Genomic DNA, 23906 nt, shown 5'->3' on the forward strand with positions numbered 1-23906 from the left:
CCACCCACTCTCCTCCCACCCTGTGCAAAGTCTTACTTTCTCCACTGCCGTCCTCATCCTCATCCTCTTCCTCATCGTCATCAGTGTACAAGATGGGTCCATCGGAGTCAGAGTCGTTGGCCTGGTACTCCCTCGGGCCCTCGTCTTCTGGGGCACTGAAGGATTCTGAAGAGTCTCCCATCAGCCCTGGGGAGAGCAGCTGAGGTGCTGCCTTCCCCAGCTCATCTTTGGTTGTGAAGCTGTGAAAAGCACAGAAACACAGGGGTGATGCAAGGCTCAGGTCAACCCAAGGGACACCAGCACCACGAGAAGCAGAAGCCAGACATGGGCCAGCTCAAGTCACTAAAATGGAAGAACAGCACAGTATTACTTCTTAAGATTATACATTCCTCGCCAATAATTTTTTTTTTTTTTTTGGCCAGGCAGAGTTAGACAGTGAGAGTGAGAGCGAGAGCGAGAGTTATAGACAGTGAGAGAGAGAGAGAGAAAGGTCTTCCTTCCATTGGTTCATCCCCTAAATGGTCACTATGGCCAGCGCACTGCGCCGATCCGAAGCCAGGAGCCAGGTGCTTCCTCCTGGTCTCCCATGTGGGTGCAGGGCCCAAGGACCTGGGCCATCCTCCACTGCCTTCCCGGGCCACAGCAGAGAGCTGGACTGGAAGAGGAGCAACCAGGACAGTTTGGTGCCCTGACCGGGACTAGAACCTGGGGTGCTGGTGCCACAGGCGGAGGAATAGCCAAGTGAGCAGCGGCGCCAGCCTCGCCAATAAAATTAAGACGACTAGATTGTGTCCAACATGTTTAGCGAATGAATATACTAAAACTGTAATTTGCAAATTTATTTTTACATAGAAATGGGGGTCCAGTGGAAAGAATAAGCTAGAAGCTAATGAATATTTGAGTGCATTTTTATTTGATCAGTTAAAACCTCAGTTCCTTCAGGAATCTTCCATGAGCTGTCAGTTTAGTTTCCTGACTTATCCCTCTGTTTTTATGGTGACCTGAAGATAGCCAACCAGAGTACTTAGCACAATGTACGTTGATCACACAAAACTTGTCTGCTTTCTAAACACCCACAAGTCCCTGGACAAATGGGACTCACTGTTTTGCATCCTCATAATGGCATAGAAAAGTACACCTTCTTTCATTAATACAGGAATTAATCCTATTTTCATCCTAGCCAGTATGTCAGCAGAGAAACTCATAGATCCTCTCTGCTTTCATTTCTCCATTTGTAAAGCTTCCTCTCACAGGGCTATTATAATAACATAAGATGGAAAGTGTGAAAGTTAAACACACTCTTTAAAAGGAAAGTGAAGTGCAAGGATGCATTAATTTTCTATTATTTAGCTTGGTAAGAGTGTCTGGCTTAAAGTGTTTCTATAAATATATAAAACTTGGCAATTTTCAAAGACTAGAATAAAATATACTTTACATCAGAAGCATATCATATAATAAACTCCATGTCATCTCCATTTGAAGATACAGAAGATCCCCCAAATTACGTTCTGATATAAATAGAAGAATCCAAATTTGGATGTCACACTCTGAAAGACTTCTTGGTACAAAACATGTGTCTGCTGTTCTCACTAATCAAAAACAAAACAAAGCAAGAAAACCAAAGAGCATTCTTTAAATAATGAATGCATGTCAATTTTATCAGAATATGAGGGATTTAAAATTCTGCTTCATGTTATACATGAGCCTAAGTACTCTCTAAATTCTCCATTTTTCACTTAGAAAACCCAACAGCCTAAACTCTTGTTCTCAAAGGGGACTACGTGAAATCTTGTTTTAAATATAACATAGAATTATCATTTTAACATTTTAAATGTACAATTCAATGGCACCTGCACACTGTTGTGTAATCATCACCACTATTCACATTCAGAACTTCATCTTCCCAAACTGAAACTCCGTTCCCCAACAAACAGTAACTCCCCATACCTCCTAATCCTCAGCCATTGGCAACCACCATTCTACTTTCTGTCTCTATGAATTTGACCATTTCAGGAACCTCATGTAAGTAAAATCATATGTTTGCCCTTTTGGGCTTTATTAACTTTACGTGTCCTAATGCCAGCATGGCCCATTCATGTTGTAGCACGCTGTAGGTCCTTTCATTTTGTGGCTGAATGATATCCCTCTGTATGTATATCCACATTTCGTTTATCCACTCATCATTCAGTGGACATTTGGGTTGTTTCTAGCGCTTGGGTATTGTAAATAATGCTGCCATGGACGCTGGTGTACGAATTCAAGACCCTGCCTTCAATGCTTTGGACTAAACAAATAGAAACAGAATTGCTAAATCGAATCATATTGTAATTCTATGTTTAGCTTTTTGAGGAATCACTGTATTATTTCCCACAATATGAAATCTCATCTTAAATACGGGATATATTTTTATGGGAAAATTTTTCCACAGTCCAGTTTTCACTTGGTTGCTGCCAGAAACCCTGTAAATAAACTTATTGGTGACCACAGCACATTGAAAAAATATGCCCAGTACTAATATATTCTGGGTAGAAGAACAAAAGGTACTTCAGAGAAGAGTCCTGATAGTTGTTTGTGTTATTGTTCACTAATTTGTTACCTCACCCTATTTTTTTTTTTCAGTTTTCAAAGAATTGAGCATATATTTGTAAGTGTGTTATAGTACAGACAGGGCATATGATGTATAGTTCACAGAACTGGGGAATACCATGGGTGAGTTGCCCAATTAAGGTAGCAACTCCAGTCTAGAAGTCCAGAACTCAGGCTGAAGGTTTTTGGCCTACTTATTAATTGTCAAATAATGGGACTGGCACTGTGGCATAGTAGGCTAAGCCGGCATCCCATATTGGTGCCAATTTGTATCGCAGCTGCCCAACTCTCTGCTAATGGCTTGGGAAAGTCAGTGGAAAATAGCCCAAGTACTTGGGCCCCTGCACCCACGTTGGGAGACCCAGAAGTTCCTGGCTCCTGGCTTCACATTGGCCTAGCTCCAGCTGTTGCAGCCATTTGGGGAGTAAACCAGCAGATGGGGGACCTTCCTCTCTGTCTATCCCTCCCTCTGTCTGTAACTCTACCTCTCAAAAAAAAAAAAAAAATCTTAAAAAAAAGGTCATATCATGGTATATATGTTTCAGACTTAGAATTTCCAGTTATATTAATACATTATACTTAATATTAAATATATTCCAAGTTTCTAGCAAGTAACTCATGACTTGGCTCTCTTTTTTTCCCCTCCTAGAATTCCGGCACATATTGAATAAAATGTGCATTTTATAAATGTTTGTGGAAATAGACTGAATAGAATCAAGTCACTGTTGAATATGGCCTCAAAAAAGGCCTATTAGTTTCTGCCTTACGTTATACCAGACATATGTGTTATTGATGAGGCTGCCAATGAAGAGAAACCTACCAAAGAGTTAGTTCACTGCCATATGGGAACAGAGGTGGGTATTTTTTTATGCACAGCCACTTGCCCTCTTTCAAGTTTTGATATTTGTATTGCAAACAGAAGTCTCTTCATAAAATGACAGAATCTTCACACATTACTTGACTAAATATAACTCAGGCAGCATTCTAAGTAAAGCAAGTAAGGAAGAGCCAAAAATTCTAAGTAAAATATTCACTTGAAGAAAGAATCTGGAAGGAAATTTGAGAGACTACTTACTCCAGGCTTATTAATTCAAGAGCCAACACAAAACACCCTGTAGGATGAATTATAATTTAAATGTTTAATTCCGAAGAATACAGCAGAGAAGGACATTTTTATGAGCTCTTCTAAGGAAGCATTATAATTAACCTGACTGGCGGGAAAATCTATTATAAATATCTCAATGTCTAACAAGGTCCGAAGCTTGCCTCCTCTGATTATAGCCCCAGGACACATGGAGAACAGGTATTTACCTCTTCCCTCTAACAGTTCTTCACATACTTGGGCTGAAGGCTGATATTAAGTTCCCAGCATGCAGTGTGATGCTTAGCTCCACAAAGTTTGGTTCCTAAATGTTCATGGAGATGAAGTGGACAGAGCCAGGTCATCTTTGGATAGGAGTTCTTTGCATGCTTAGGACCATCTAAGAAAGTGTTCTGTATGGTACACCTTGATCTTCAGTACACTCAACAATAAACCCATGCTCAATCTATTTCCCCAACTTCCTATGCTACCTCAGACATTTATTCTTTCTGGGTGCACTGGACAATATTATGGAAGAAACTACTCTCACCTATTCTGTCTTGTTCATTTTTGTATCTTTGCTGCTTGGTGTATTGCCCAGCACAGAGATGGCAAGCGAAAAGTAAATTCTGGAAAGATGAATGTTCAGTTCTCAAGACTGGAAGTGACTGCAGTGCTGGAAAACACTCGTGATAATTAAATGAAAACACTTGCTACACGCTGGAAGTATTAAGAATACTGCTATGGACTGAACTGTTCCCCAGAATTCCTGTGTTGGAATCCCCAATTTGACAATGCTGAGAGGTGGGGCCTAAGAGGAGGTATTAATCCATAAATGGTTTAATACCATTATAAAAGGGCTCACGGGAATGTATTTGTTTTCTTGCACTTTGCCTTTCTACCTTCTACCATGTGATAGTATAGCAAGACACCCCTCACTAGATGCCACTGTCTGTCTTGATCTTGGGCCTCCCAGATCTGTAAGCCAGTACATTTCTATTCATTATAAATTACCCAGTCTCAGGCATTCTGTAATAACAGCACAAAATTTATTCAGACAGACATCATAACTACTGGCTTTAATAATTTCTTTTCCCATGTCTTCTATTAAAATGTCAAATAAATTTATAATTTGACATTTATTTATCTTTCCTTTGCTTTATTCCAAATGATGGTCCTCCAAATGATAAAAACAAAAACAAACATCAAACTATTAGAAAAAAATCACAGAAGCAGAAGTAACTGCTTTAGAAAACATAAAAAATTATTCAGAGCACAAAAGTTGGTGTACAGAGCTGGGTTTGAATTCTGGCTTTAACAGCTCTAATTAAGGCAATCTTGGACAGACTATTTTACTTCTCTCAGTGCCAATTTTCTTATCTATTAAACAGGAATATTTCATGGAAGATTTATGTGAACTGAATAATAACACATGTACAGCACCTAGTTTTTGACATTAAATAAGTACTCAGTAAATGAAGGTTATTATTTTCAGCAATAAAGTTGATATTTTAGTTTATTGGTCAAAAACAACCTAATTAACGTAATAATTTTTTAGAGATTTATTTATTTATTTATCTGAGAGGTAGAGTTACAGACAGTGAGAGAGAAACAGAGAGAAAGGACTTCCTTCCGTTGGTTCACTCCCCAAATGGACGCAAAGGCCAGAGCTGTGCCAATCTGAAGCCAGAAACCAGTAGCTTCTTCCTGGTCTCCCATGTGGGTGCAGGGGCTCAAGCACTTGGGCCATCTTCTATTGCTTTCCCAGGCCACAGCAGAGAGCTGGATTGGAAGAGGAGCAGCCGGGACTATAACGGCGCCCATATGGGATGCACAGGTGCCACAGGCGGAGGATTAACCTACTGCGCCATGGTGCTGGCCCCAATTAATGTGCTAATTTTTTAAAAATACTCTTAGATGACAATTCTTTTATTTATTTATTTATTTGAAAGGCAGAGTTACAGAGGCAGAGAGGCAGGGAGAGAGAGGTCTTCCATTCTGCTGGTTCATTCCCTAGATGGCTGCAATGGCTGGAGTTGGGCCATCAGAAGCCAGGAGCCAAGAGCTTCTTCCAGGTCTCCCACGCAGGTGCAGGGGCACAAGGACTTGCACCATCTTCCACTGCTTCCCCAGGCCATAGCAGAGAGCTGGATCAGAAGTGAAGCAGCTGGAACTTGAACTAGTGCCCAAAACGGGATGCCAGCACTGTAGGCAGTAGCTTTACCCACTACACTTCAGTGCCGGGCCCCAAAAATTTGTTTGAAAGATACTCTATTAAATAATTTGAACTGAAAATACAGGTTTTATTCTTAGAAACAAGAGGGAAGAGTTTGGATTTAAGTGTTCCAAGCCAGGGCCAGCACTTTGACATAGTAGGCTAAGCCTTTGCCCGTGGCCCCAGCATCCCACATGAGTGCCAGCTCGTGCCTCTGCTGCTCCTCTTCTGATCTAGCTCTCTGCATATGGCCTGGGAAAGCAGTGGAAGATGACTCAAGGACTTGGGCCCTTGCACCTGCATGGGAGACCTGGAAGAAGCTCCTGGCTCCTGGCTTCAGATTGGCCCAACGCCAGCCATTGCAGCCATTTGGGGGAATGAACCAGCACATGGAAGACCTCTCTCTCTCTCCCTCCCTCTCTCTGTGACTCTGCCTCTCAAATGAAATGATAAATCTTAAAAAAAAAAAAAAAAAAAAAAAAAGAGTTCTAAGCCTTCCCCAGACAGAACTGACAGCTGGCACCTGCTATATTCCTTTCATACTTGTGGGATAGGAGGGCACATAAACATTATTTACCTGTAAGCAGACTATTTGCAGGACTTTGTGAATAGATGAAAGGAATGAAGGAAGCTGGAGCTCCTACGATGAACACCATGTTTCTGGATTGGACAACTGGACGAGATGGGGCCACTAACTCAGTTAAGGACAACTCAACTTCCTTGGCCCACTTTGTTTAATTACCTTAAAGTAATTAAGACTAACTGCACTATCTTTTATGTTCCATTAAACTCTTTATAAAAATCTAGCCACCAGGGTCAATCTCATCTTCAACATTAGTTCTACCATACTGAAGTAGGCTGGCTTTTTAATAATTTTTGAAACATATAAAGGAAACAAATTTTGTATATTTCATATATACAGTTTTAAGAGTATAATGATATTTCCCACCCTACCCTCCCTCCCTTGCTCTCACCCTCTCTCTTCCTTCCATTCTTATTTTTCTTTTAATTTTCATAATGAAATACTTTCAATTTACTTTATAATCACAAGCTTACTCCTCCACCAAATGAAGAATTCAACAAGTAGTTAGTAGAAAAATCATTGTTTCTCAAGAGTATAGACAAGGGCTATAAACAATAATCAAATCTCAAAATAGATTGACTTTTCTTATAATCAGTTTAGTTCACCTTTTCATTTTCATTCAATAATTCAATAAGCATCCATTGAGTATCTAAAGCCTACCAGACTCTGTTCTGGTTACTGGAGACATAGAGTTAAATAAGACATGTTGGCTACTTCTGTCCCACAGATAGGGGAAAGGGATTGTCTTTGTATAGTGGACATAATAAGCAATTCTGTCTAGAGCTATTAGAAGACTTCACAGAGGAGATAACATTTGAGTTGGATGGGGAATTGAGGGAATAAAAAAGAAGGCAATATTGTGGTGGGAAATCAAGAGTTAGAATTGTTGAAATGAAAACGGGTAGGAGTGGGTTCTCAATCTGGACAAAGGTAATACAGATTCAAAATAAGCTCTCTAAGGAGTCAAGGGGACTGTCTAAGGATGAGAAAAGGAAGTACAGTAGCAGGTACTAATTGTCCTTGAAAACGACAGATCAGAAGGGATATTTTCAGCTTTACCAATGTGAATTTCACCGACAGCCCCTGGCATTTCCAGGGCAAGGCTAAGAAAAACCAATGGATAGCTGCATTACACGTGTGCTTACTTAACATCCAGTAGACTACCTTATAAAAGAAACAATACTCTAGTGATCTAGAGTACTCAGATGGAATACAAGCTTTGTCCTAACTCACCATTTTGCATTTTCTCTGCTAGCATTTAAGCCAGTGCCTGAGGGGAGCATGGTTCTGCACGTCGTCTCTTCAGTCCAAAGGAACGGACTTGGGTCTAAGGCAGAGATGGGCAAGTCAGCTCCATTGCTGACCAGGACAACTGGAGTGTCTGAAGCAACAATGCATTGATCCTCAAGAGGAAGAGAAGGGGCTGGGGGGGAAGGTGGTGGAGCCATGGGGGGAGCAGGGACTAAGGACTTGGACTTGCTTGTGGTCTGCTCCTCTGCCCCAGGGACAGTCTGTTTGGGTTTGAGACTTTCCACTCTGGTCTCTGGAGGCTCTCCTGTGAGGTCAGATGTACCAGAAGTGATGGTTTCTGAGGAGAGTCGAGATGTCGTTGGCTGCTTGCCAGTTTTTTTCTTGCCCTTTATAGTCCCCGCTGTCCCCGTTTTGCTAGCAACAGCCTCCTTGGAACCTCTGGGACGAGATGAGGTGGATGAAGTAGATGGTGAAGTCGACGCTTTGGAGCCACTTGGTTTTTTAGAATGAGAGGAACCAGCTAAAACAGAGAGATTTTGCATTAAAAATCAGAGAATAGAATGCTTTTTAAATAAAGCAGTCAAGTTGTAATTGTCAATGATATTTAAAATGTTCCCTTTAAAATTTGTTGGACACATAAATGAAAGGAAATAAGCTAATAAGGATAATGATTTTATTTTTTATTTGCTCCTTGTGTAAAATCTATGGATAACAAGTGACATGGCAAAACTAAGAGACAAAGCCCTCTGTCTCACCCTCCTCTAGTCTTTATCTGGACAAGCCAATGGGAAAATCTTCAGCTCCTCATCCTCTGGGTCACCTGGCAAAGCCCCTGCATGCCCTGAAGAAGGGATGTTATGGTGTGTAGGGTTCAGACACTAGCCGCTAGCTGGAAAAAGTATACAACTGGGCTTAGCACATATCATAAGAATGTCTTTCTGGGAATAGAGTGGCAGCCCACATTCAGCAGAGGCCAGGGTATATGTACCAGCTATTTTCTGGGTCAACAGCAAATTCACTCATCCTACTGCTAAAGGAGTAAACTCTAAACCATAGCAGCAGAAAGGAAAGCCTGCCATGCTGGCCTGAACTTCCATCTGCAGCAGTGATGAGGCAGAGTGAAAACACACAGTCCCACAGAAAGGACAAGCCTCCTTCAACACCAAGAGGCAGGGAAATAAACCTTCATGCCCCAGCACAAGATATCTACATGGGTAGCACCTGAATAACCTGAAGGGAAAAGTGGATCATTCTCACAACCCGACTCCACCTTCACAAATCTTCTGTTCCTTAGCATTTATGTTCCAAGAGGGCACTCCTCTGAGGATGCCAGGGTGTATCTGCCACTTCTAGGAAGGACTGCCTTCACCCAGTCCATTTTCAGGAGAAAGAGGATTAACTACCCTCTTCCTTATGCCATTTTAGGTAATGCATGTGAACTTCCAAGAGAACACTCTTGTTTTATGACCTTTATAAACTACAAATTTCTTCTAATTACTTCTATTATAATGTTGTATGTTCCTTCTTTTTCACATAAACATTAGAAAAGTTTCTGTTAGTGTCATGGAGCTGATCCACACTGTGAACAGATGTTACTGTAACTTACCTTCTGGTTATAGCTTAATCGAATTGGGAGTCAGTGATGAAGAAGAAACAAAGGAACACACAATGAGATTCAGGACTTGTTAATTCTGATAGACCAAAGAGGCCAGTTTCACTTAGATACAAGATTCAAGCTAAAAAAGAGTCTCTACATTTTAGGCTCTTTATTATTTTAGACATACATAGCTAGAATTTGCTTCCCCCAAATTTGGACCTCTTGATGCATCTTTATAATTAATAACCTTCACCTGACTACAAGAGAGCATACTTCTTCAGTCTAAGTCCATTCTAAATTTATTAATAATAACATAGACACTAAGGATTTGATGCCTTAATACATCCAACTCTTTTTGTAGTTCAGTTAAACAGAATCCATTCTGCATATTAACTCTAATAATTTTTTTAAGAAAACTTTTTCCTAACAGAAAAGTTTAATGTTAATGTGGCTTAAGAAAAAAAAAAAGGTATTTTTTTCCAATGCCTGGAGTGCAAATTCAAGCTATGTAATATTTTTCTTTAAATATTTCCTAAAATGACAGGCCTTTGTTAATCAGCCATGTTGCCTAATTTACCATGAATAAATATCATGAATAAAAAAATAAATGTCACCTTTCTTTATTATGGACTTCTGTTGTTAACAATGTATAACATTGAGAAAGAAAGAAAAATAAGGAAGATTTCACCTAATCTTCCTTGCTAAGCAAGTGAATGTTGTACACCGATACCTGCTATCTGGAAGTCTATGCTAATTTAGTTATAGAGGAAGTTTGTAACTGATCACTGCCCTAAGAATTTAATAGATATGATGGAGACTCAAGAGCTGCACTTGAACCAACTTTTCCAGACAGTCAGCATTTTTGTAATAATGCAAAGTCACCATGCAGACAGCTCTACACAGTTACAAAGGGAGTATCCATAGGTCCCTGATGGAGTACTCTCAACCATATTTACATTTAAGGGTTTGCTGGTCAGACCTCTTATAACACAGTGCACAAAATGTACTCTTCCCTTATTCCTAGGAACATCATGAGACTATAAATAAATCTTCAAGTGAAATATCTAGAAGGAACTAAATATCTCTCATGAAAGCTATCCCCTGCCATGGCACTAATCATCAGCTTTCTTCTGATAGCCCAGGCTGAGTCCACAGTGAGCCACCGCCATGTGCGAATGAGGCAGTGGGAAAGTTTCTGAGGGCTGGATCATGATCCCCAAAGGCACTGTGACAGTTTGGGACTTTGCCTGAAGAAGTGGATCAGTGTTTCTCACTTCAAACAGCGTTCTTGGGCTTTGTAAAGCAGTCTGGGAAACACACAGAGGCACAATGAGACAGGACGCAGACACTTGAGGGCAGCCAGTCTCTGTGGAAATGGTCCTTCAGCACCATTGGCACACCATTCTGGGCCATGTCATTGGAAAGCTTATTAGAAGAGACCCAGACACTGAAGGTCAAAGGGGGAAAGAGAGGAACCCAGAGGGAGAACCACCTGCAAGATAACCATCAAGATAGCAGGCTATCCTCTCAATTGACCATTCTCTGAATTGAGCATTATGGGTAAATTATGAGGGGGAAAAAAACCACAAAAATCAAAAAATGAAACCAAGACAAATCCTACTGCTAATTTTAGATAAAATGGGATTTGCCACAGCACAAGAGAATTCTTATGCACACATCAATAGGGAAAAGCCTTTGAGCATGTGGTCTTTGATTTATGTCCTTTTAAAAGTCAGACTACATGATAGGCATGTTCATTCTACCTCACTAGAGAAACAGAAGCTACCCTTGTATTAAGCAAGGATGTTAATGAGGATGTTTTACCTTATAACAAAATGAATTCTACTGGGGTAGGGGAAGGCCAAGGTGGTCCTGAGCACGTAACTCCCAGCTCCACTGAAACTTTTTTGACTGCAATAGAAAGAGGTGTGGTGGAGCTGACCAAAGTGATGTGATGACTTTGTCATTTATCAGAAGGGTGATGACTATGGACATGGAAGATTTCACATTTAAGATCCAGAAAACATATCAAAGATAAATTATATATTTGCATATATCTGAAATATTCTGAAAGAAAACCCAAGCCAAAAGGTCACTCATAACTCAAAAAGGTAGGTCAGTCAATGTCTAAATAATAGATCATGTCATTCATCAGGTACATTACTCCCGTATCCTGCTGCTGGGTATTAACCAAGATGAAAGAAGTATATTAACTAAAAACCTAATCAGGTGAGGGCAGGCATTGTGGTGCAGAGTGTTAAGCCACCTCTGGAACACGCACATCCCATATCAGAGTGCCTGGTTCAAGTCCTGGCTTGTCTGTTTCCAACCCGCCTTCCTGTTAAGGCATCATGGGAGGCAGGAGGTAATGGTTCAAGCACTTGGGCTCTGTCACCCATCTGAGAGACCCAGATGGACTTTCACGCTTATGGCTTTGGCTTGCTTCAGTCCTGGTTGTTGTGGGCATTTAGAAAGTGAACAAGTAGAGAGAAGATCCCTCTCTTTTTCTTTTTGTGTTTCTGCCTCTCAAATAAAACAAACGTTTTTTTTTTTTTTTTTTTTTTTTTTTTAAATAGTGAACTAATCAATAGATTGTCTCTCCTTTGGTAGACAGCAACAAAGGCATCTCCCGGGTATTCTTTGTGTCAAAGTAGAATACACTGATATTAAACTTTAAGACACCAAAAGATCATCACATGTGGAAGAAACAATTAGCCCCATCTCAGAGCCCAGCACCCTGGACTCAACCCCACAGCACACTGGCGCCATACTCACCAGCCTCTCGGGTCGTGTTTCGGCTTGTTGGCTTGGGTGGAGGGACAGGGGCCTGCTTACCAGGAGCCTTGGCATTTTTTTTAATGAGAGGCACTTCGTCACCTTTGTGGCTGGCCCCAGCAGTGGCCCCTTTTGGAGGTACAGGTGTTTTTTTGGGTTTAGGTTTGGGTTTAGGCTTAGGAGGAGCTGGAGGAAGTAGAGCAGGAGCTGCCGGAGTTTCAGAGTGGTTTTCAGTGTTCTCTACAAGTGAGAAATTGAACAGAATAGACTGATACAGACACACACCATAGAAATACAAGGAGCATGACAAGGCGACAGCGATACACACATATGGCTGCTTGGCCCTTGGGAATCAGGTGGACTTCTGCATCTGGCAGAGCAAAATCTGGTGTAAAAACAAAGGCTGAAAGAGAAACTGTGCTGTCTGGGTCCATTAGTTGCCCCTCTGAGAAAACTGGGTTCCATGGGTTAATTTGTGAAAGTTTTGCTGAAGGTGAGTGTCAAGTTTGCGGGACAGAGGCCCTGATTACAGCCTCCAGTCTGGTTGCTAGGCTGTTAGATGATGAAGGGGGCATTTAGCGCTAAATTTCAATTTAAGAGATTTGCCAAAACCCAAGGCCTCTCCAAAGTGGGAGATAAGTGTATTCATTACATACACTACCATGGCGCGAGGATCCACAGCCACAGTTACCTCCGGGAACTTGAAAGGGATTCATGCTCAGATTCATTGTGGGCAAACATCAGTGATGTCCTAAGCTCACAGAGCCTCTGGAGGATCTTTTACATGGGGCACAATGTGCTGAGCAATGGCTGTTTTTCACTACTGGCATGTTCTCAGGCTCTGCCAGGACACCAGGGCAACTTCCTGGTCTAATGTAACAATTATAGGCCTCCAAAAATATGAAGTTTGGTGTATATCATAAATAATGATTTTGGGACAATAAAGGCTAAAATGAACACAAAAGGAATTTACACATAAGAATGGAAGTATCTCTGGAGGATCTGCATAACTGGGGGAGAAATGGCATCAGCCTCTCATTACTGAAAGCAGAGGTGCTGCAGGTTCATTCATTAATTCACATCCCTGTGTTTTCCACTAGCATCTGATTGGAATGAAAATAATTAAAATGTAGTTCTGGACCAAAGAGCTAAGCAGCATTTCTTTAAAAATGGAACACAATAAAAAACATAAGACAACGTTCAGACAAGACTAAGCCTGGATATATCTTCCCGTTACTGAAGGACCAAGCAAGGGTTGTTATACTGGAGTGCATTCCATTTTATTGTCTTACCTCTTACCTTAGAGAGTATGAAGTGAAAACTCTGCCCCCTGCTTTTTCTTTACCACATTCCACATGAAGTCACATCTGCAGCTACCATAATAGTGACTGGCATTACAGTAGGTGACCAATAAAACATTTCTGTTAAGGTTCACCTTTTATCTTGCTAGAACCGCAACCCTTCCCCAAGTCAGTGCATCCGAACTTATTCAGCCTTATTGTGGGAGACACTCATTCAAGCTTATCAGAGGCTATTTTGTATTTTTGCCTCTCTGTTTCTACATGTTTTCTCTTCAGCTAAGCTGCTTATCATTTGTAACACAGCAACGTTCACTCCCCTACATGGCCTGAACCAGCAGGCCTTTTCATTTTAAGAGTCAGCTGGGGTTGAGAACGATGCAAGTTGATGTCCAGCTAAACATTTAATTTTGTCATAAAATACACAAATGTACCTGACTTGGCAGCCTTGTGACACAAGCAAAGGCCAATTCTTTAAATACATCTTTGTAATTTTAGCTCTGAGCATTATACTATGTGTGGAGACCGGGTCCAACAACATTGTCTACGGTGACGGCAGGCAGGTCTCCAGCACTTGGTATCTTAATTCTCTCTTATACTATGCACCTTATGTGCCTTATCCTTTCCCTTGATGGCATGTCATCGACAGATCTTTTTTCTTTCTGCACAAGGTTTCCAAACCTAAAGTTAAATCCCAAAGAACCCAGCTTCCGGGTTGGGGAAGAACCCAGCTCTCCCTATGACTTCCGGGAATGATAATGCCTGCTGGGGAGGGCAAGCACATACTGTTCACACAGACTATCTGCCAGCCCCTGGGAAAGCATGGGCCACTCTCCTTGTCTTTGAGCTCTACCAGTTATCTGTGTCTGCCACTGTAGTGTCATGTATGACTTGTGTGCGTATGCATGAGCACACAGGTGAGTGTGCAAATGCTATTTTCTAATTAAATTATATTTTCTCTCTCTCCTGATATTTTATGATCTCATTAAATACAATGCTCTAAAAACCACACCCATTCAATGAGCATGACTGGTTGGCTGATAGTTACTGACATACAAATCCATAGAAAACACTCTTTCCTTGTATCGGGGAGGAAATAAATTAAGTCATGTTGCATTTTTTACTGTTCCTGTACAACCTGAGCTCCTGGTAGAAACTGATGGTGTACAGGAATGTTACCTTTTCACAAGGCTGTAGAGAAAGGGCTGCCTGTGCCTTCTGGCTTGATGAGGACACTGTGCTTTACAATACAGTCTGCAAGACAAGCTGTTTACTACACTTCCAGCCAGGGCTCCTTTCACCAGTCTTATAGCAACCCCAGAACTGCATGCATTCTTCACTGTGCCTATCATGCACTCCTATCTCTATTCTTTTCCTTCGCCTGACAACTTTCTATCAGGTCTGAGTGTGGAGATGTCTTCCTCTGAGAAACAGTTCTGGTGCCTTCTGCGAGCTCCCTGAGCTTGCTGCAGGCGGGCCTTCCATGCATCTTGTGTTGCAGTGGCCTGCTGGCATTGGATATCCTCACAGGCCATGATATCCTCGAGGGCAAAGGCTTATCCCATTCACCACTAATTTCCCAGTCCCTAATAGAGGTTTCCTATATGTTAGGTAACAACTATTTGTGGAACAAAAAAGTGTTTATCACTTACTAGTTCATTGAAGGCCCTTTAAAAATATCTCAATGGAAGTAAAATCAAATAGTTTTCAGATTTTTCATATTTAATATCAAGCTACGTTTAACAGACCGAAGGTACATTTTTCTGCCTTTTATATATTTAAGGGCACTTACTGAGGAAGAATTATGGGAGACTAAGAGCTCTGACAACCTTAAGGAAGAAGTCTCCAGTGTCAGGCAGAGGAGGTCGAAGAGCAGCACTGTAGCAAATGCAGTCTGGTGCCCCCAGGAGCTCCAGAAATACTCATGAGGCCAGGGTGGATTTATCCACACAGTGAGTGTGAAGACATCACCTGCCATCTGCTTTGCTTTCTTTTTATATTAATGTTTCAAATATTGAAGTATTGAGACACTGTTCTTTTAAGAGATAATATAAACATCTAGGACTTTAAAGGCATATATGATGTAGTTCTGGAACTACAATCAATTAATAGCTGCACTAATGCTCTTGAATAAACTGGCTTAATTCAGAAAGAAAAGGGAACACATATTACATCCCCAAATAATGAATGAAGATCATGGGTTGATGGGTTTGCACAGCAGTGAGCCCGCACAAGGAGTGAGCCCAGAAGAAGAGCAGGAACAAAAGTCAATGTTGGGTTGGTTTTCAGAATTAAGTGATGTTTTCCAAGAGAAGTAATTTGTTGTTTTTATTCAGAGGTGTGTTCTATTTAACATAATACTCAGTAATGCTCTTTATGCGTGACATTCCTTTTAGGCTCAGGAAGTGGCTTTCACGCCTAACAGTTCTCTTCCTTGTCAGCATGGCTCTGGTCTGTGCTCTGTCTACCCAACAAGAGAGACCTACACAGCCCTACTGATGGCACACAGCACTCCCTGGCATTTCCATCGCCTCAGGTCCCAATTAGCCATGCATGATGCTGTCTTAGCCTTTATTTGACCAGAAAGAACTGAATGTACTAATTCTAAACAAAGAATAAGACAACAAAGCACCTCTCAATTATTCATGGACCTATAAGGTCTGCTCCCTTTCTTTTAGAACATCAAGGCCTGTTTGTTTAGATAACATAAAACTGTCAGCAACTTTTTATTAGGTTAAAGAAAACATCCTTTGAATTCGGCCAGTCCAGGGACTGATGTACATGCAAATGAGGCAGTCACTAAAGATAACACTGTTGGGAGTCAGTGTTTGGCCTACTGGTTAAGATGTTAGTTAAGAGGCTCATTTCCCACATCAGAATGCCTGGGTTTGATGCCTGGCTCTGGCTCCTGACTAGCTTCCTGCTAATGTGGACGCTGGGAAGGCTGACTCCAGCTTCCTAATGCAGACCCTGGGAGGCAGTGGTGATGCCTTAAGTAATTGTGTTCCTGCCACCCATCTAGGGGATCTGGATTGCATTCCCAGCTCCCAGATTTAGCCTAGCCAATTTCTAGCCATTGTAAGCATATGGGGAGTGAACTGGTAGATGGAGTTTCTTTGTCTCTCAGGTAAACATAAATGATTAGAAAAAAAAAAAAGATGGCACTATTACATAATGAGAAATGTGATTTTGAATGTGAAAGGGTTGTGCCAGGGACGAATCACAGATGTATTTGAAATTCAACAGATTTGCTGAGACAGGAGAGTTGGACTTATGCTGCATGGGTTCATCTAGAAACTCCCAAGAACAGCTTTCCTGGTGAGAGCTTCAGTTCAGGACTGTGCAAGGACAGGCTTACAGGTTCCTACATGTAGCACAGTGGTATTGAGATGAAATCAATCCACAGCAAGAATTTTGGAATGTTCCAGGGGGTCCTTGATGGACATGTATTTTGCAGGTATCTCAGATCTCTAGGGTATTCATTCTAGAAAGGAAACTCTCTACAGCAGCCTGCAGGGAACAGTGTAATTGCCTCTGGCTCATTTTGAAACTTCCAAGTGCACAGAGAAATCAAGGAGCTAAGGCTGTGGCAATCAGCCAGGAGAGCAACAACCCAAAGCTGCATCTCTGGAGAAGATTCCTGGGTCTCGGTCTCAGAAATGTTTACAATCTACAAAACTGGGTGTGCGGATGCCACTGGCCAAGTCCTACTGCTATGTAGACAGTGCTGGGCTGAAAAAGTTAGGTGGGTTTTCATATTTTTCCCTGATGTCCTGACAATCAGCTGAGAAAGTTTTCAGATTTCTTGACTTGTTTAAGATCCCAAGAAAAGGCTAACAGTCTCAGATCTCTCTAATTGAAGAGGCCACTTCTTCTGATTATTACCTTTAACCAATCCTCTTTAATTATAAAAAAAAAAAAATCAAATGAACGAGGTGCTTATACAGTGGATGCCTGCACGGAGGAAGCCAGCTCATTGCCTTCACATCACTACCCCTTCTTGGTGTTTGTAGCTCTCCTCTCTGCAGATAGCACTTTTTGGAGCCTAAGACCTGGTTTTCAACACTGAGTTGCACTAATGTATATGTTATGGGGTTTCTCTTTATTTTACCTTTCTTATCTTCTGACTTTTCCTCCAGAGGTGTTGTTTTTTCAGATACAGAGCCATTACCTTCTTCAGACTTTCCTACATTTTCCTCTTGGGTAGATTCCTCTCCGATGGGTATCATGTGCCCGTTTGAATTTTCAAAGTTAACTGTTACATCTCCATCTAAAATGGGAAAGAAACACCTAGATGTCTAACTTGATGGCGTTTTGGAAAACCAGTTTCCCAGTTACTAGGATTTGTAGGATATGGGTTCACGTTTCAGGCCCTGGGAGCTAAATGCATCCTGGATTGTTTCATCAGGTACTGAGGATACTTCTAAAAGTTTGTGGGAAATGGAATTTAGAAAATTAAGCTTATTTTGGTGGAAAAAAATCTTTAAAATCCATGCATATCAGAGTATGTAAAAAGTTCAAGGGCAAATGTGTATTGTGGAAAACTAGACATGGATTTAAAAATTGTTTTATACCAAAGCAAAGGTAACTTTTAATTCAATGTTCCAAGAACTTTTGGAAGTACCCTTGTATTATTAAACAATTTACTTGAAACAAAAGAACTAGAAAACTTAGTAATGAGGGGAAGGTAGCTGTGGAGAGAACATCTATCTGCCATTCAAGACAGTAGGAGCAATTATCCTGACCACAAGCTAACCCAGGGCAGCAGAGTCCCTATGTTCTTGTGCCCACGTTTTGTTGAAATCAGTATTTATATGTTTCTTCTTCAGAAACTGAATACTGATGAGAATAATCTGGCATATGGAGTAAATATTTCAACGAGCATCAAAGCCACAAGATGAATGCAAATACACAAACAATGTGATATGTAACTACACGATTAGTGAAAGTATATGAAAATTTCTAAGCACCACTGTCTTCAGAGTACATACATGATATCTTAATTTTTCATAGTAAGATTATTAATATTCAATGAAAAGATGGTACCAGGGCTAGTTTTATTTTCATTTTGTTTATGGAAAGATTGAGATGTACTTAGGAAGTTGTTATATATAAGTAACCAAAAAGTTCTTCAGTTGACCTAATAATTTTGAATTTTAGGGGGAAAAGCATGAAAAAAATCATACAGGGATTTTTTTTTAAATCATAGTGAAAATAAAATTTCTAATACATTATCTAATTTATAAATAATCTTAAATCTTAAACTTTCACAATTTCTGGGGGTTTCTAAAGTAAAAGATTTTGCAGAAACTTCTATTTCAGTGATGCTTGAAAAGACAAACTCAGTTTATATCCAGAAAAATTTAAGAATTTTGCTATCATCAAAAGAAAAAGTAATAATTAAAGTTTTGATTTGGTAGACTTGAAGAAATACATAATCAGAGCTATTTCCATGCAATTTTCCATTAATAGCATTTTGGCAATCTTTACAAAACAGAGAACATTTCCCAAATTTTCACTGCTGAGGTTCAAATTAAAATTCATTGGCTTTCTTAACAAAAATGAATTACATTTTAAGAAGTGAAATACATATTATGGAATTATGCTATGCTTAAAAAGAAGAAGCAATTACTGTTAGGTTATATAACTCCCAAGAACCTATAATCTGATTCCAGATAAAACCAAAATAGACAATAATTGAAGGCAATGCCATTCAAGTAAATTTAAACTATTTTAATAAAATTAATCTGAGAATTTTTAAGAGTACATGCCAAAACCAAAAAGAACTTAAAAGATTTTTTATTCATATTATTGAATTCCAAGCATCCAGCTATAGAAGAAGGGGCAACACAATACACCCAGAAAAAAAATGAAAATCATGTAAGAATGGACAATTGCAAAGAAAACAAAAACAGTTCTTTACATAAAAATCTTCAGTTTTTAGGCAACTCATTACAAATTTATGCTTTCTTTTAACTAAGTTGGTTATAAAGGTATATTGAAATTATGTTGGTGACAATTTTATTTTAAGCATTATTATATCAAAATTCTTCAGTAGGTTAAATAATTGATACTTTAAATTTATAACAAAGTGAGAAAATTAAATCATGTGGCACAAGAGGAAATTGGATTACTTTATGATAATGGAAAATAGTCAACAATGTGGAAGGATACTTTGAGTTTAAAATAAAGCTAGTGCTTCTTAAAATAACTGTAGAAAGAGATATGTTTTTGATAAATATGGACTTCAATAAAGCAGAGAACTGAAGTTATGGCTGATGTGTGTGCTGTAAAGATTTCCTCGTATTAATGCATTGAGAAAATCATTTTAGAATTAAAATAAGCTAAGTCATTGATGTAGTGTACATATGTAGGCAAAACATAAGCACAGCAAAGGAAAGTGTGCAAAATGCTGAACCAGGGGGCAGGCAACAGCAAGAGGCCCAGGCCAAAAAATTTCACAGCAGGGTTTGTATGCAAAGGAAAGAGAAAAATGCAGCAATAGTTGTAATCTTAAAGTAGAATCAGCAATAAAGCACAGACAGATAGATGTAGTGAAATAATAAGTAGAAGAGTATTTGAAGGTAGTTGCCTCTTTCTGGTAAGCAGGTGTACTGGAGATTGAATTAAAGGAAACATAGATACGTGGAGAAAATCACGTTTGATCAAAAGGTGAGTGACTCATTTGAAGGTTAAAGATACACGGAGAAAAAGAATGGTGGACAGGCAAAGACACCTGCATGCCCTCATGTAAAGCAGGAGAAAGATGAGGAGGAAGAATCAGAGGGCAGGACTGAACTTGGACTAGACCATGGACTTCTCAGGAGAGATGACCCATTATCGAACTTTTTAGACTGAAGTTAGTCCTGAGCATAAAAAAAGATAATCTAAAAGGAATAATAATAGTAATAGTACTAGCTGGGATTGAGGGTATGAGGCAGGATGGGGTTCGGGTCAAACCCAGGGATTAAAAACTCTATCTGGGGCCGGCACTGTGGCATAGTAGGTAAAGCTGCCGCCTGCAGTGCTGACATCCCACATGGGCACCCTTCGAGACCTGGCTGTTCCACTTCCAATCCAGCTCTCTGCCATGGCCTGGGAAAGCAGCAGAATATGGCCCAAGTCCTTGGGCCCCTGCACCCGCATGGAGACCCGGAAGAAGCTCCTGGCTCTTGGCTTTGGATGGGCACAGCTCTGGCTGTTGCAGCCAGTTGGGGAGTGAACCAACAGATGGAAGACCTCTCTCTCTCTCTCTCTCTGCCTCTCCTTCTCTCTCTGTGTAACTCTGCCTTTCAAATAAATAAATCTTAAAAAAAAAAAAAAAAAGAAAAAACTCTATCTGACGTACTAGCTGATATCTGACCCATAGCTGACAAGCACTGTCAAGAGTTGAAGCAAGATCAAAGCCAAGAATGAATCTTCATTGGCAGAAGAGATGAGGCTGGCACCAAGAATGGCAGTTTCCAGTTTCTCAGTGAAATTTTCAAGATAATGGTTTTTGGGTAAATGACAGAAAACTATTTTCTCCATCTCTTGGCTAAAAATGGAAAAGGATTTAATTTACCACAGGTACCCTCCAGAACTTCAAACATTAGACAATTTCTATAGTTTTATACAGGCCCTGTACAAAAGGTGGAAAGTAAAATTCAGTAATTTATGACTTCCCTGATATTATTAGACCTATCACATTATGTTTAAGTTAATAACTGTTTTATTATTTTACATTTTAAAACTTTAAGTGTTTGCCCATAAAATTTAAATATAAAGATCAAATATAGTCATATTTCTGGGAAATAAGTATATATTGGCCTTGAAATTGGAACTTATGATGAAAATAGTTTTAATAGATTAGGCAGAATAATAACAAAGCAATATGAAACATTTCTTTAAATTGATCATTCCTACTTATATTTACAAAAAATAAAATCTTTATTTTTTAATTATAAAAAGATGGTTCTTCAATATCTATCTTTAAACTCATTAACATTTTCAATCATAATTTTTTAATTTTTAAAAATATTTTCTAATAAATGATACCAACCAATTGCTTAGGCCCACTCCATAAAGCTGTTGTCAGTTTTTAATGGATTTATAACTTCTCCCTGCCTCCATGGAGAGTGGGCGAGAGATGAATTTTCATTCTGCAAACCTATCGTTAAGTTTAAAAAGTCTAAAATGTGCATTTTTTATTTTTAAAAGCCCAAGACAGGAAACAGTTTCAATAGAAAATTAGGGCAGACATAAAACTCATTGATAAAGTAGATTGAGAAAAGTTTGACAAGTCAGAAACTGAAGTAAAATACCTAAAATTGTGAGGACTTAAGAAAAAATGGTATTATCTACCCCAAATTTCCCTATGGTCTTTGAAGCAGGACTGAAACAGTAAAACACTTCCAAGCTCCACTATGGAATTATTCAAATGTTGGAAAAAGAATGTTATTTTGATTTATAAACAGTGACTGCCAAAACATGTTAAGTTTTTTGCAAGGATAATATGAGCCTATGTCAAGCAAAGAGAATAAGTACTACTATTTCAATTCCAAATTATTAGCATTCTATTTGTTCCATAAAAGTACAGTAATGCTATTTTTCCCAGCAAATGTTGGGGTGGGGAGGCAAATAAGATAGATCAATAAGGATGCCAAAACACATCCTTTAGCAGTGGGAGGGATAAAAATCACTTGGTATTGTTTATTTGGAGAAATGACCGGTGCTGGTATCTTCTTTTCAGGGCAATCTCAGTTTGTATCTAATCCTTGTATTTTCTGAGCAAGATCTTTCCTTGGGAGGATTAAAAAAAAAGTAAGATTAGAGTGGGCCAACATTGTGGCACAGGTTAAGCCACTCAGAGTGCAGCTGGAAGTCCCAACTACTCTGCTTTCCATCCAGCTCCCTTCTAATACACTAGCAAAGCACTTGGGCACAGGCCACCCACTGGAGAAAGAATGCAGGAATTCCCAGTTTCTGGCTTTGGCATGGCCCAGCTCCGGCCGTTGCAGCCATCTGGGGAGTGAATCAGCAGATGGAAAACTTCTATATTTCTCTCTCTGTGTGTGTCTCTGCCTTTCAAATAAATAAATACCTTCTGTAAAAAGCGTGAGATTAGAGGTGGAGAAAAAAGTACCTGGAAAAGTCACTGTTAGGGAAAAGGTGAGAGGCAACCAGATTCAGAGAAAGGCTTTTAAAACAATAAAGAGAATGCACAAAGCAGGAAATTTGCTTTTAAGAGAAAGCATGAAGCAGATTAATTTAATTTGCCCATTCATGCCTTATTGATTGTCCATTTCAGTGGATAATAGAGTGTCAAGGACACAGAGTAGGACTGCCACATCTTTCCTCTCTTCTCTCTTACTGCTGTCATGAGAAACAAATAAGGCATGAATCAAGTTGGAGTTATTTACACCAACGATTGAAAGACTGAAGCTCAGAGACAGAGAAGCCAGCTGTATCTCTAGGCTCTGTTGTACTTCTGTAGCTTTGGGTAGAGAGTGACATAGGATTCACCAGGAAAGTCCCTGGGTTCCTCTCCTCTAACACCTCAGCTTCTGCGCCACCTGCAAAGGCATCAGGAGACTAAAGCAAGATCCTTGGTGTATATCACTCACTGCTTCATCTGACAAGGACCAGGATCATTTTAAATTTCAACAGAAAATGAGAGAAAGACCAAAGAGTGAAGGTTCAAATTATTTTAAACGTATGATTAATTTCCTCACCTTGATCAGGCAATTCCTTAAGAACTCCCCTTCTTATCAGCTCCTCTCTACTTTGTCTTGTAGATATCTTCCTTTCTAATACTTTTAAAAAGAATAAGCACAGGTAAGAATCAAGTCATTGCTTAAAATAATTAAGAAAAACATTCCAAGCAGAACTGAACACATTTATTCTGTTCACATGGGGGCTCAAACCCACCTAGCACAACATGTGGCTGGGGTTGAAACAACACAGCCAGGACAAGGGCAAAGGACTCCAGCCCAAGACCCAAAACCCAGTTATTGTTCCTGGTCTTTCCAACGATCATCTCTGGCCAAGAATCCAGACCTTTAATTTCATACTAACCTTAGAGCATAGAGGCCACTACTTACTTTGAAAGAACTCTCTTCGTAATGATGCATTCTAAAACATACCCTTTTATGGATGTACAGTTCATGTAGAAGCTGAATGTATTTATATTAAAACAATAACCACCCACACACTTTCAGTAAATATTCTGGTAACTCCTCTGTATCCCTATGAGAAAGAGTCACTTCTCCAGTGTTTTCTCTATCACAACATCTATTTTACAAGCCCAATATATCAGATTTCTGGAACTCTTTGCCAGCCATACTCAGAAATTCTAGAAGGTTCTAGTATACCCCTGACAAAGCTCAAGACTTAACAGGCTGGAGAATGGAGTATAGAATGGGCAGCTTTCATAGGTATGGAAAGGGATGGGGATCTCAACACAGATTCTTCCCTCTGGAAAAAAATCTGAATTCCTGGAACAACTTCAGAATAGAGCTTAGAAGTTCAGGGGCAGGGCC

General features: G+C 39.9%; 1 protein-coding gene across 19 annotated transcripts in view; it reads right to left on the reverse strand.

Moving 5' to 3' along the window:
• PHACTR2 (phosphatase and actin regulator 2) overlaps positions 1–23906 on the reverse strand; it is a 324330-nt gene that overhangs the window by 44069 nt on the left and 256355 nt on the right. For 5 of the 19 annotated variants that reach the window (XM_051854253.3, XM_008263585.5, XM_051854254.3 and 2 more), the window contains exons 3-7: positions 23100–23180; positions 17498–17656; positions 12089–12328; positions 7699–8236; positions 37–239 (exon numbers count right to left, since the gene is read on the reverse strand). In XM_051854253.3, coding sequence (XP_051710213.1) covers positions 37–239; positions 7699–8236; positions 12089–12328; positions 17498–17656; positions 23100–23180 — 1221 coding nt within the window. The remainder of the gene's footprint in view (positions 1–36; positions 240–7698; positions 8237–12088; positions 12329–17497; positions 17657–23099; positions 23181–23906) is intronic. The other 14 variants (XM_089333678.1, XM_008263587.5, XM_070073471.2 and 11 more) reach the window with 5 other exon arrangements.

The sequence above is a fragment of the Oryctolagus cuniculus genome, chromosome 5 (assembly GCF_051225735.1).
Source record: "Oryctolagus cuniculus isolate XC-2025 breed Fujian yellow rabbit chromosome 5, ASM5122573v1, whole genome shotgun sequence".
NCBI lineage: Eukaryota > Metazoa > Chordata > Mammalia > Lagomorpha > Leporidae > Oryctolagus > Oryctolagus cuniculus.